Source organism: Callithrix jacchus, chromosome 9 (assembly GCF_049354715.1).
Source record: "Callithrix jacchus isolate 240 chromosome 9, calJac240_pri, whole genome shotgun sequence".
NCBI lineage: Eukaryota > Metazoa > Chordata > Mammalia > Primates > Cebidae > Callithrix > Callithrix jacchus.
Window position 1 is genome coordinate 125,128,894 of NC_133510.1, and position 12,423 is coordinate 125,141,316.

Consider the following 12,423-nt stretch of genomic DNA (forward strand, 5'->3'; position numbering starts at 1 on the left):
TATCTTTCCATGCCCCCAAACCATCCATTCCAAGAGGGTCCCAGAGTGGAAAGTAATGGAGGAGTGAAAGCCACCGTGAAAAGCCCCAGGCATCCAGAGGACTCTGCCTTTGCCACTGCTGAAAATATTCCAGGGAGGCACCATCTGCGAGGAATAAAAATATTATCATTTACCAAGAGAAGGAAAAGGAGGGGTTTTTTCCTTCTTCCTCCATCTGCTACTTTCTGAAAATTGTTTCCTAGGATTCATCCTTCCTGTAGATTCATGCCTTTGGAAGATGTGGAAGTGATTGAATGGATACCAAACACTTATTGTAGTTCCTAACACACAGTGGGTACTCAGTAAGTGTCCGCGACGGTGTAGCAATGGCGATGTCTGGAGGGAAACGCAGACACTGAAAACCTCCTTTCTGCAGACTGGGCTTCATGTGAGCCTAGTGTCACGGCCTCTCTCCCATCACGTGCACTGTTCAGTCTGAGAAAAGAATACTTGAGCTTCAGGGCCCACAGAGACTCTCGCCTTGTTTAGCCAGCAAACATAAATCAGGTACTATCTCTAAGGAGAAGGTGGATTCTTTGCGTCACGGGTCAGCTATCTCAACAAGAGCCAATCCCCAGGTTTGGGTGTCTGTTAGCCTTTGTCTCATTGCAGAACCAAAATTTTTCTAGATTATCTCCCTTTGCAAATTACTTTAGCTCTTTTTTTTTTGTTTAGAGACAGAGCCCTGCTGTGTTGCCCAGGCTGTACTAGAACTCAATCTTCACACCTCGGGCTCCTGAAATTTCTCTAGCTTTTTGAATATATATTCTTTATTTTTCCTTTAGTTTCATTTTCTTTCTCCTTTCTTTCTTTTTTGTTTTTCTTTATTTGAGACAGGCTGTCACTCTATCACCCAGACTAGAGTGCAGCACTGCGATCACAGTTCATTTGCAACCTCTACCTCCCAGGCTCAATGTATCTTCCCATCTCAGCCTCCCGAATATCTGGAACTACAGGCGTGTATCACCACACCCAGCTAATTTTATTTTATTTATTTTTATTTTATTTACTTATTTTTTTGAGACGGAGCCTTGCTCTGTTGCCCAGGCTGGAGTGCAGTGGCGCGATCTCGGCTCACGGCAACCTCCACCCCAGGTTCAAGCAATTCTTCTGCCTCAGCCTCCTGAGTAGCTGAGATTACAGGTGCCCACCACCATGCCCGGCTAATTTTTGTATTTTTAGTAGAGACGGGGTTTCAGCATGTTGGCCAGGCTGGTCTGGCTCTCTTGACCTTGTGTTGCACTCACCCTTGCCTCCCAAAGTGCTGGGATTACAGATGTGAGCCACTGCGCCTGGACTAATTTTAAAAATCTTTTGTAGAAATGGGGTCTTACTATGTCTCTCATGCTGGTCTTGAACTCCTAAACTCAAGCAATCCTCCTGCCTTGGCTTCCCAAAGTGTTGAGATTATAGGTGTGAGCTACTGTACCTGGCCTCTATTTTTTTCTTTTTGTTAAAACTATTCAGTGTTGGCCAGGTGTGGAGGCTCACACCTGTAATCCCAGCACTTTCAGAAGCTGAGGTGGGTGCATCGCCTGAGGTCAGGAGTTTAAGACCAGCCTGGCCAACATGGTAAAACCCTGTCTTTACTAAAAATACAAAAATTAGCCGGACATGATGGCAGATACTGTAATCCCAGCCACTTGGGAGGCTGAGGAAGGAGAATTGCTTGAACCCGGGAGATGGAGGTTGCAGTGAGCCAAGATTGCAACACTGCACTCCAGCTTGCGCAATAGAGTGAGACTCTCTCTCAAAAAAACAACAAAAACTATTCAGTGTTACTTGTAAAAAATTTGGACACCTTACACATGTTTGAAGGCAAAGATTCTTCTTTCTGCACATCCCCACCCCAGTCTCATTTCCCTGAGTAAATTCTCACTTTCCTGCCACAGTTTGCTGTGACCACATCTCCCCTGACCTTTTTCTGTACATGTTCTCTGTGTGCTCGTCGTGCCTGTGTGCATGCTCACATGTCTCACATTTAGTTGATTTTTTTTTTTAGTTTCGCTCTTATTGCCCAGGCTGGAGTGCAGTGGTGTGATCTCAGCTCACTGCAACCTCGGCCTCCCAGGTTCAAGCGATTCTCCTGCCTCAGCCTCCCGAGTAGCTGGGATCACAGGCATGTGCCACCACACCCAGCTAACTTTTGTATTTTTGTAGAGACAGGGTTTCACCATGTAAGCCAGGCTGGTCTCAAGCTCCTGACCTCAGGCGATCACCCACCTCAGCCTCCCGAAGTGCTGGGATTACAGGCATGAGCCACTATGCCCAGCCCACTTCTTCTTTTCCAATGTAACTCTTCCTCTCTCTGTGGCCATTTACGTTGCTTCTAATTTCTTGCACACAAGGTCCTGCAATAAACACGCTCCTCCCTCTCTCCTGTGTCCACAGCATCCTCCTTTTCCTTTGGGGTCCCCTGCCTTAGTCCTAAGGCCTGTAATAGCTCCCAGGGCTCACTATCAATAGACATGACTGTGGATTCCACCTCCAGCCAGGAAATAAGGTCATCATGTATTTATGAGCAGGAATCTTATGAATATCAAATAAGTGAAATCTGGTTTTGACAGTAAAGTTTTGTTTTCCAGATTAATATGTTTTAGAAAAAGGTTGATATAAGTGGTGGCTGTCTGCGTAATCTGCCATGCATGTTAAAACTGGTGTAAAACACGATGATTAATACTATTTGATTTCTGTAATTGTGAACGCTGCTCGAGTGGGGTCGTTTTGTTACCACTTAGTGAAGTCAGCCTCATGGTGACCCGGGAAGAGCTGTTATGGCTGAAGACAGGAGTCCTTTTAGGAATGTTCTCTTTTTATAACTAATTCGTTAAATGGCAAAATGAATTTCCAGGAAGATGATCCATTTAGGATTAGCAAGTTTCCAAAAGAACAATTTCATTTGAATAAATCAGCTTTTAAGAAACAGCCAAATATTAAATAATTCTGTTCCTAGAAGTTGCAGCTTGAGACAATTATGATTCCATAATTCTACCACTCATACCCACACAATAAGAGATCTAAATATAAATATAAATTATAGGGAATGAGCAGATGGAAACAGGAGAGGATGGGGAATGAAGAATGTGGGAGAGAGAAATTGGCCATGTTACCTGCTATGTCTGTCTTGGGGAGAAGCAATTTAACTTTATAAGTATTGTTCAAAGATAAGAAAGGAAACTTACCAGATTTTGTCTCTATATTCCAATTTAATTCACTGATTCTTAGCAACTCATCACTTAATCATCACTTTCAGCACTCTACTGCATTTGATTACTTGGCCCTAGTTAATTTTTTTAATAGACTTTTTTTTTTTTTAGATAGGATCTTGCTATGTTGCCCAGGCTGGAATGCAGCAGCAGGATCTTGGTTCACTGCAACCTCTGCCTCCTAGGCTCAGTCGATCCTCCTGCTTTAGCTTCCTAAGTAGCTGCGATTACAGGTGCACACCACCATGCCTAGCTAATTTTTGTGTATTTTTTAGAGATGGGGTTTCAGCATGTTGCCCAGGCTGGTCTTGAACTGCTGGGATCAAGCAGTCCACCCACCTTGGCCTCCCAAAGTTCTGGGATTACAGACATGAGCCATTGCACCCAGCCTAGATTTTATTTTTGAGCAGTTTTAGGTTTATAGAAAAACCGAGCGGAATGTACACAGGGTGCCCATATATTCCTCTGCACGTCCCTCCTCTCCCAGTGTTCCCTTTTACTCACATCCTGTGTGAATGTGGTCATCTGTTATCACTGATGAGCCAATACTGGTCCCTTATTATTAACCTAAGTCCATAGTGTACATTGGGGGTCACTCTGTGTCATGCTTCTTATGGACATGGACAAATGTACCCTGACATGTACCCACCATTCTAGCATCATACAAAGAGATTCACGCCATGAAGCCCCCTGTCCTCCACCTATCCGTCCCCCTCTTCCTCCCCTGAGCCCTGGCAACCACTGATTTTTTTTTTTTTTTTTTTTTTTTTGAGACGGTGTCGCTCTGTCACTCAGGCTGTAGTACAAAGGCACAATGTTGGCTCACTACAACCTCCACCTCCTGGGTTCAAGCAATTCTCCTGCCTCAGCCTCCCAAGTAGCTGGGATTACAGGCACATGCCACCATGCCTGGCTAATTTTTTTCTATTTTTAGTACAGACGAGGTTTCACCATGTTGGCCAGGCTGGTCTCGAACTCTTGAGCTCAGATGATCCACCTGCCTCAGCCTCCCAAAGTGCTGGGATTACAGGTGTGAGCCACTGTGCCCGGCCCCACTGATCTTTTTATTGTCTCCATAGTTTTGCCTTTTCTAGAATGTCACAGAGTTGGAATCATGTAATATGCAGCCCTTTCAGATTGGCTTCATTCACTTAGCAACGTGCATGTAAGTTTCCTCCATACCTTTTTGTGGCTTCATAGCCCTTTTTTTTCTTGCTGAATAATATTGCATTGTCTGGATGTGTCACAGTTGGTTCATTCTTAATTAAAAAAAATACTTTGAACACAAGACAAGTACATAAATGAACTAGTATTGAAGTAAAAGCCATAGTCAGACTTACAGTACTTATAATTTTTCATTTCATAAAATTTTAATTTTGGTTTTATTCCAGGCAATACGGAATTTTTAATTCTTCTAAGAAGATTTTGTCTCCTGGGCAACAGAGTGAGACTCCATCTCAAAAAAATAAATAAATAAAAAGAAAAAGAACAGAAAGTCTTCAACAATACATACAAATAACTTCCTGTTCTTCCACTCCCCAGGACCTAGACTTTGTTCAGTACCAGACACACAGTGAGCACCTAAGTCATGAAATTCCATTTATTTTCTAAAAGCATGTAGAGTAGACAAGTTCCGGTGAAGTCACTGCATACCTTTATAAGACAGGCAAATAGGCTGGGAACCCTGTCTCACGCCTGTAATCCCAGCACTTTGGGAGGCGAGGTGGGTAATCACCTGAGGTTGGAAGTTCTAGATCAGTCTGGCCAACATGGTGAAACCACATCTCTATTAAAAATATAAAAATTAGCCAGGCCTGGTGCCACACACCTATCCTCCCAGCTACTCAAGAGGCTGAGGCTGGAGAATTGCTTGAACCTGGGAGGCGGAGGTTGCAGTGAGCTGAGATGGTGCTGCTACACTATCACCTGGCAATAGAGCGAGACTCCATCTCAAAGAAAAAAAAAAAAAAAGAAAGGCAATTGATTATTCAGCCTGGGCATTTGGTCCCTATATACTACTTCTACCGGAAGGATAAAGGATGAAGAGACAAAAGTAGACCAGTGGTTGCCAAGGGCTATGAGCAGCAGTAATGGGAAGTGACTTTATTTTTTGAAATGGAGTTTCGTTCTTGTTGCCCAAGCTGGAGTGCAATGGCACTATCTTGGCTCACCACAACCTTTGCCTCCCAGGTTCAAGCGATTCTCCTGCTTCAATGTCCCAGGTAGCTGTGCCATCACACGTGACTAATTTTTGGTTTTTTTTGAGACGGAGTTTCGCTCTTTTTTTGAAACGGAGTTTCTACCCAGGCTGGAGTGCAATGTCGCGCTCTCGGCTTACCGCAACCTCCGCCTCCTGGGTTCAAGCAATTCTCCTGCCTCAGCCTCCCAAGTAGCTGGGACTACAGGCACGCGCCACCATGCCCAGCTAATTTTTGTATTTTTAGTAGAGACGGGGTTTCACCATGTTGACCAGGATGGTCTCGATCTCTTGACCTCGTGATCCACCCGCCTCGGCCTCCCAAAGTGCTGGGATTATAGGTGTGAGCCACCGCGCCTGGCCTAATTTTTGTATTTTTAGTAGAGATGGGGTTTTACCATGTTGGCCAGGATTGGTCTCGAACTCCTGACTTCAGGTGATCTGCCCACCTCAACCTCCCAGATTTGCCGGATCTGGACTTTCAGATATGTGAAATTATGTAATACGCAGCCTTTTGTGACTGGCTTCTTTCAGTTAGCATCACATTTTCAAGGTTCATCCATGTTTTGGCATGATGCTGAGGACTTTCTGAAAGTGGTTGCTCTTCGCTGGACTGTTGATGTGAAAATCTTCCCCTCCAGCCAGTTCCTGGAGTCCCGGCTCTGGGCTGAACACACTGTAATGTCTTGCTGGTTTTGCCCTTGTCTTCCAGACCTTGACCTGGTCGTTTGGATGGAACAGTTCTCTTCCTGTTTACTATATTCGAGAGGAAAAGCAGAGAGTTCTTCTGTATGTTTGTGCTCACACTGCGATCATCTACAACGTATTCAGGAATCATCAGTATCACCTTCAGGTATGCAGGGATTTTCTTCTCTCTCTCTTTCTCTTTTCCTTCTTTCTTCTTTCGAGACAGAGTCTCACTCTGTCGCCCAGGCTGGAGTACAGTGGCTCAATCTCGGCTCACTGCAACCTCTGCCTCCCAGGTTCAAGTGATTCTTCTGCCTCAGCCTCTGGAGTAGCCGGGACTACAGGCGCGCGACACCACGCCTGGCTAATTAATTTTAGTGGAGATGGGATTTCACCATATTGGCCAGGTTGGTCTTGAACTCCTGACCTCATGATCTACCTGCCTTGGCGTCCCACAGTGCTGGGGTTACAGGTGTGAGCCATCGCATCCAGCCACAGGGATTTTCTTAACTGTAGGTAGAGGAGTTTTCTTTAACACGTGTGTGGTATTTGGTTTTGTATCTCAAGAGCTGACTTCATTCTATCATTGTGGTATTTCCTCACTCTTCTTGGCAGCTAAAGCCAACCCTGTCTTTAGAAACACATGTTATTATTTATTGCCTCTCTGTTTCTGATCAGAGTGAACTTACACAACAGCAGTTGTATTAATTTTATAGTTATGAGAATTTAAAACATATGTATTTTTTATATTTCTGCAAAATGTGGACAGCATAGATCATGTCTCCACAGATGTAACTGTTCAGCAAGGATGCAGACCTCACAGGCACTTAGGCATCTCTCTAGTTTTCAAAGGGCTTTCATCTTATAACCGTACCCAGAAGTGGGTGTTAATATACCCCTTTTACAGAAGAAGAAACTGAGGCTCAGAGTGATTTCAGTGACTTGCCAAGACTGTACTAGTAAATGATGACTCTACATCTCCTGACTTGAAAGTGTTAAGTAGGTCAGTGGTCCTTTTACCACTCCCTCCTTTCAGCAACCTTGCTCATTTCACCCCTCTCTGAGCCTCCCCTACTTGTCCTTCAAGCCTGCCCTCCTAAGAGTACTCAGTTTCCTTCATTCCTGAAATTTGGGACCCATTTCATTTTCTTTTTTGTTTTCTCTTTTTGGTGAGACGGAGTCCTGCTGTGTTGCCCAGGCTGGAGTGCAATGGCACAATCTCGGCTCACTGCAATCTCTTGACTCCTGGGTTTACGCAATTCTCTTGTCTCAGCCTCCCGAGTAACTGGGACTACAGGCGACCGCCACAATGTCCGGCCAATTTTTTTATATTTTTAGTAGAGACGGGGTTTCTCCATGTTAGCCAGGCTGATCTCGAACTCCGACCTCAGGTGATCTGCCTTCCTTGGCCTCCCAAAATACTGGGGTTACAGGCGTGAGCCACCGCGCCTGGCCGTTTCATTTTCATCATTTACCTTTCCAAGCATCCTAATCCTTGGTGTCTGACTTTCCACCTGTTGACCTGGAAAATGGTTCCATGTTATCCTTTCAGTTGACACGTGTTGCTACAGGAGCGTCCTTGGTGATACCTAGATTAAAATCACCATGAAGTAGTTACCAAGGGCCCAGTCCATACTCAGTGTTATGCCGGGGACTCAAGACCTCTGGGTGCAACTTCAGGAATTCACTCTCTAGAAGTCCAGAAATACGCAGGCCGAAATCTGCAGGCAGCTCCCCTTGGAGCTTCATTGAATGCGTGGCAGTGAGCATAGCGGTGATGGCAGACAGAGAAGGGAGAGATTGCTGTGGGTGGGCTCGGATAGTCAGGGTGAGCAGGGTGCTCAGATGTCCTGGGGTGGAGGGAGGCAGGAGTCCCGCCTCCCTAGGGCCAGAGGGCTGGGAGTGGCCTTAACCAGCCATTATTTGTTCCACAAACAGTTATCATAGCCGCTGTGTTTCAGAGTATAGGTCTGTAGTAATGAACACAATAGATGTATTCCCTGCTCTCACGGAGCTTCCAGTCTAGTATGGAGAAAGACTTTCAATAAGTGAACACATAAATGAATACAAATTGTAACCAGTGCTTGAAAGGAGATGTGAAAACACTCGAAGAGAGAAAAATGAGGGTAAGAGAAGACTTCATATTAGATCGGGTGGGCAGGGATTGAAGAGGTGCTGTTTCTGCTGAGACTTGGAGGATGAGAATGAGCCAGTCAAAGACAGTCTGGGGAAGAACATTCCAAACAGAGAGAGCAACGAATGTTCAGGCCTTGTGTGTGGGGCCGGGAAGGAAGGCTGGTGTGGCTGGCGCACAATGAGGGCGAGAGAAGAAGGAGGAAAGAGGGGGCCGTCTCCCAGCAGGAGATGCTGCCATTTGTGTTTCCAGAAGATTCCTCTCTTGTGTGCATGGAAGGATTGTAAGAAGTTAAGAGTGGAAGCAAAGGCCAAGTATGGTGGCTCATGCCTATAATTTCAGCACAGGCCAGGGCAGAGGAGGCCGAGGTGGGTGAGTCGCTTGAGTCTAGGAATTTGAGGCCAGCCTGGGCAACATAGCAAGACCCTTGTCTCTACAAAAAATTTTAAAATTAGCTGAGGATGGTGGCATGTGCCTGTAGTCCCAGCTATTTGGGAGGCTGAAGTTGGAAGATTGCTTGAGCGCAGGTCAAAGCTACAGTGAGCCAAGATTGTGCCAGTAAACTCCAATCTGGGTGACAGAGTGAGACCCTGTCTCAAACAAAAAGAGTGGAAGTATAGAGACCAGTGAGGACCTTTTTGCTCCAGAGCTGCTCAGAGCCCTGAAGTGAGCAGTGCTCTAGAGAGAAGAGGCTGGCAGCATGACTCAGAGTGGCTGGGGGCAGGCGAGGGCCCAGGTATTTATCCTGCACTTGGGTTGGGAGTTGCTACATGCCTTGACCTCGAGGAGCTGCTGTTCACATGGGGAGCTTATCTGTCAGGTGTTTGGAGGGATAGAGTTTGAAAATCCCACTAGGAGGTGGAGAAACCCCCGGGAAGGCCAGTGGGAACAGAATTTCCAGCCAGATGACCATTGAAAGGAACTCAGATCTGTCTGTGGGGCCCCAGTCTTTGCTGATAGTGACTGAGGCTGGGCCGTATCTTGGATATTTCAAAGCATTTTCTCTCCATTTCCATAGGGCCATGCCAATATTATCTCCTGCATCTGCATCAGTGAAGACAGGCGGTGGATCGCCACAGCAGACAAAGGGCCAGACTGCCTGGTCATTATATGGGACTCCTTCACAGGGTAGGCTTTGTGTAGTCACTTCTTTTTTCCCCTAATTTCTTTAGAGTGTCTGCCACTGTGACTAAGCAAAGAATGAGGCATGCCAATGCCTAGAAATAGGATTTGTTGGTGTTCCGCAGTAGACCAGCCTTATGCTGACTTGCACTAACCCAACTCACTCAAGCTCAAAGCATAACCCAGATGGCAAATCTGTCACTTACAGCGAGAAACATTACTTGTACAAGGACAGATTTCCTAGTGGCTGGTCAGGCCGCCTCTTCTGGGCAGTTCTTAATGGTCACTACCAAGTGTTCCTGTCGATCCCTGCTCCCCGTTCTCTACATTTCTTGTTGAATACGTTCGATCTGCTTGCCTATTGTGGCTTTAGGTATGGTAATACTGGGAGGCTTTCCAAAGCTGCTGTTTCTCTGCGGTCCCTCTCTAATTCTAACAACCCACCATTGCCTCTTTTCTTTCGAGACAAAGTCTCACTCTGTCACCCAGGCTAGAGTGCAGTGGTGCAATCTCGGCTCACCACCACCTCCACCTCCCAGGTCCAAGTGATTCTCCTGCCTCAGCCTCCCGAGTAGCTGGGACTACAGGTGCCTGCCACCACGCCTGGCTAATTTTTTGTGTTTTTAGTAGAGGCGGGGTTTCATAGTGTTACCAGGATGGTCTTGATCTTCTGACCTCATGATCCACCTGCCTCGGCCTCCCAAAGTGCTGGAACTACAGGCATGAACCACCGTGTCCGACTGCCTCTTTTCCTTTATCGTGCACTCGGGGTCTCACTCCATTGCCCGCGCTGGAGTGCAGTGGCGCAATCATAGCTCATTGCAGCCAGGAACTCCCAGGATCAAGCAAGTCTCCTGCCTTGTCCTCTTGAGTAGCTGGGACCACAGGCGCATGCAACCACACCTGGCTTACTGTTTTTTTGGTAGAAATGAGGCCTTGCTATGTTGCCTTGGCAGGTCTTGAACTCCTGGCCTCAAGAGATCCTTCCATCTTGGCCTCTCAAAGCACTAGGATTGTAAGCATGAGCCACCTTACCTCGCCTCTTTTTAAATAATTTATTTTATTATATTTTTGTAGAGATGGGGGTCTAGTATTGTTTCCCAGACTGGCCTTCAACTCCTGTGCTCAAGCCATCCTCCTGCCTCAGGCTCCCAAAGTGCTGGGATTATGAGTGTGAGCCACTGCACCCAGTCTCTCTCTCTCGTTTTTTATTAACAGACTTTTATTTTTAGAACAGTTTTAGATTTACAGAAGAATTGGGAAGATAGTACTCAAGATTCCCATCTACCCCACACCCAGATTCCCACATTAGTTCATCTTACGTTAGTAGGATCAATTTGCCATAATTGATGAACAAATATTGACACATTATTAACAAACATCCAGGAGACCATTTGATTTAGCTGTGATGTCTCCTTAGGCTCTTGTTGGCTCTGGCAGTTTCTCAGACTTTCCTTGTTTTTGATGACTGACAGTTTTGAGGAGTACAGGTCAGGGATTTGGTAGAGTGTCCATCTATTGGACTGTGGCTGATGTTTTTCTCAAGTTAGCCTACAAGCCTTTGGACACACTCTGGTGTCTAAGAAAAGAGTTATAGTGGCCTTCTTAACCTGGGGTAGTAAGGCGTGCTTGCTTTGTTCGAGTGTCATAGAAACCAGGCTAGGTGGTGAGGGGAGGTGGACAGCCACAGGCTCTCTGGGACTGGAGCCAGGTCCGGAAGGCTGGGGTTCTCACCCTCCTTGTATCTGCTTCTGTAACTCACTCTCCTCCTTCCCTGGCTGGGGGCTGACTGGATGGAGGGTTTCTCTGGTATTGAGGTCATCATCCTTTATTGCCTTTCTTCCTAACTCATAAAATTCAGCTTTTCTGGTCTCTTTTCTGTTAGTGCATCAGACAAGGAATGGTGGAAGTTCTATGGGCTGGAGCAGTGCTGCTCAAAGCGGGGCCTGCAGGCGGAGCTGATCAGTCAGCCGGTCCTGGGCTATGTTGAACAGAAAATACAGAAAATGAGAGGGGGCCTTTGGAACTTTGATAGCAATTTGTTCTTGCTATGATATTTTTATTTTGTAAAAGTATTTGATCTGGGCTAGGTGCAGTGGCTCCTGCACTTTGGGAACCTCCCAGCACTTTGGGAGGCTGAGGCAGGAGGATCACTTGAGGCCAGGAGTCTGAGAGCAGCCTGGCCAACATAGTGAGATTCTGTCTCTACAAAAAGTAAAAATTTAACCATGTGTGGTGGTGCATGCCTGTCATCCCAGCTTCTTGGGAGCCTGAGGCGCGAGGATGGCTTGAGCTTAGGTGTTTGAGGCTGCAGTGAGCCATTATCATGCTGTTGCACTCCTGCCAGGGTGACAGAGTGAGAAACCCTGTCTCGAGAAAAAAAATATGTATTGGCCCACAATAGACTAAAAATGTCTTTCGCCACAGATAGTTTGTGTAGTGCTGGGCAAGAAGATATCTAGGCAGTTGGGGGGCACTGTGGGGCTGAGCATGCCACTTTGTGTGACAGCTCTCAAGCAGAAGGCCGGCTTATCTGTCAAGGACATTGGGATTGGGGCTGGAAGTTTGGACTGTGGGGTTGTGGCGTGGTGTAATCGATAGGAATGCAGTAGGGGTCCACCAAATGAAGGGAAGGAACTGTAGGGTTCAGGGCAGGCCTTGTGGGGACAGAAGGCACGAGCCTGCAGCAGTTGGGTGGGTGGGAGGAACGTGGTGATGCACATCCAGCCGTGCTGGCCAGGTGGGAATAAGAACAGGGAATGTGACTGGTGGTGGCTTGCCTGGGCGAGAGAATTGGAAGGGAAGAGGGGAAGGGGCCCTGGGGACTTTAGGGTGACATGAAAGAGCAGGTGGCAAGAGGAAGGTGTGAGTATGGGCTCTGCCATCCTCCTGGGCTTCCGTGCCTGCTTGGCCATGGTCTGCTGTGTGACTTGGAGGCCCAGAGAAGAAAGTGACTTTCCCATTTGTGGAAAAAATAACAATGATACCTACTGTTTTTTAACTTTCCTTGGGCTACTGTAACAAATTACCTCTAATGA

At 46.5% G+C, this 12,423-nt stretch overlaps 1 protein-coding gene across 26 annotated transcripts in view; it reads left to right on the top strand.

The window, feature by feature from the left end:
* Nucleotides 1–12,423, top strand: part of CFAP251 (cilia and flagella associated protein 251) — an 89,538-nt gene that overhangs the window by 6,412 nt on the left and 70,703 nt on the right. For 22 of the 26 annotated variants that reach the window (XR_013522176.1, XM_078337492.1, XM_078337497.1 and 19 more), the window contains 2 exons: nucleotides 6,155–6,295; nucleotides 9,282–9,391. Coding sequence is in view for 25 of the 26 variants with exons in the window: in XM_078337492.1 (XP_078193618.1) it covers nucleotides 6,155–6,295; nucleotides 9,282–9,391 (251 nt within the window). In the remaining variant the exon portion in view is untranslated. The remainder of the gene's footprint in view (nucleotides 1–6,154; nucleotides 6,296–9,281; nucleotides 9,392–12,423) is intronic. The other 4 variants (XM_078337500.1, XM_078337501.1, XM_078337502.1 and 1 more) reach the window with 1 other exon arrangement.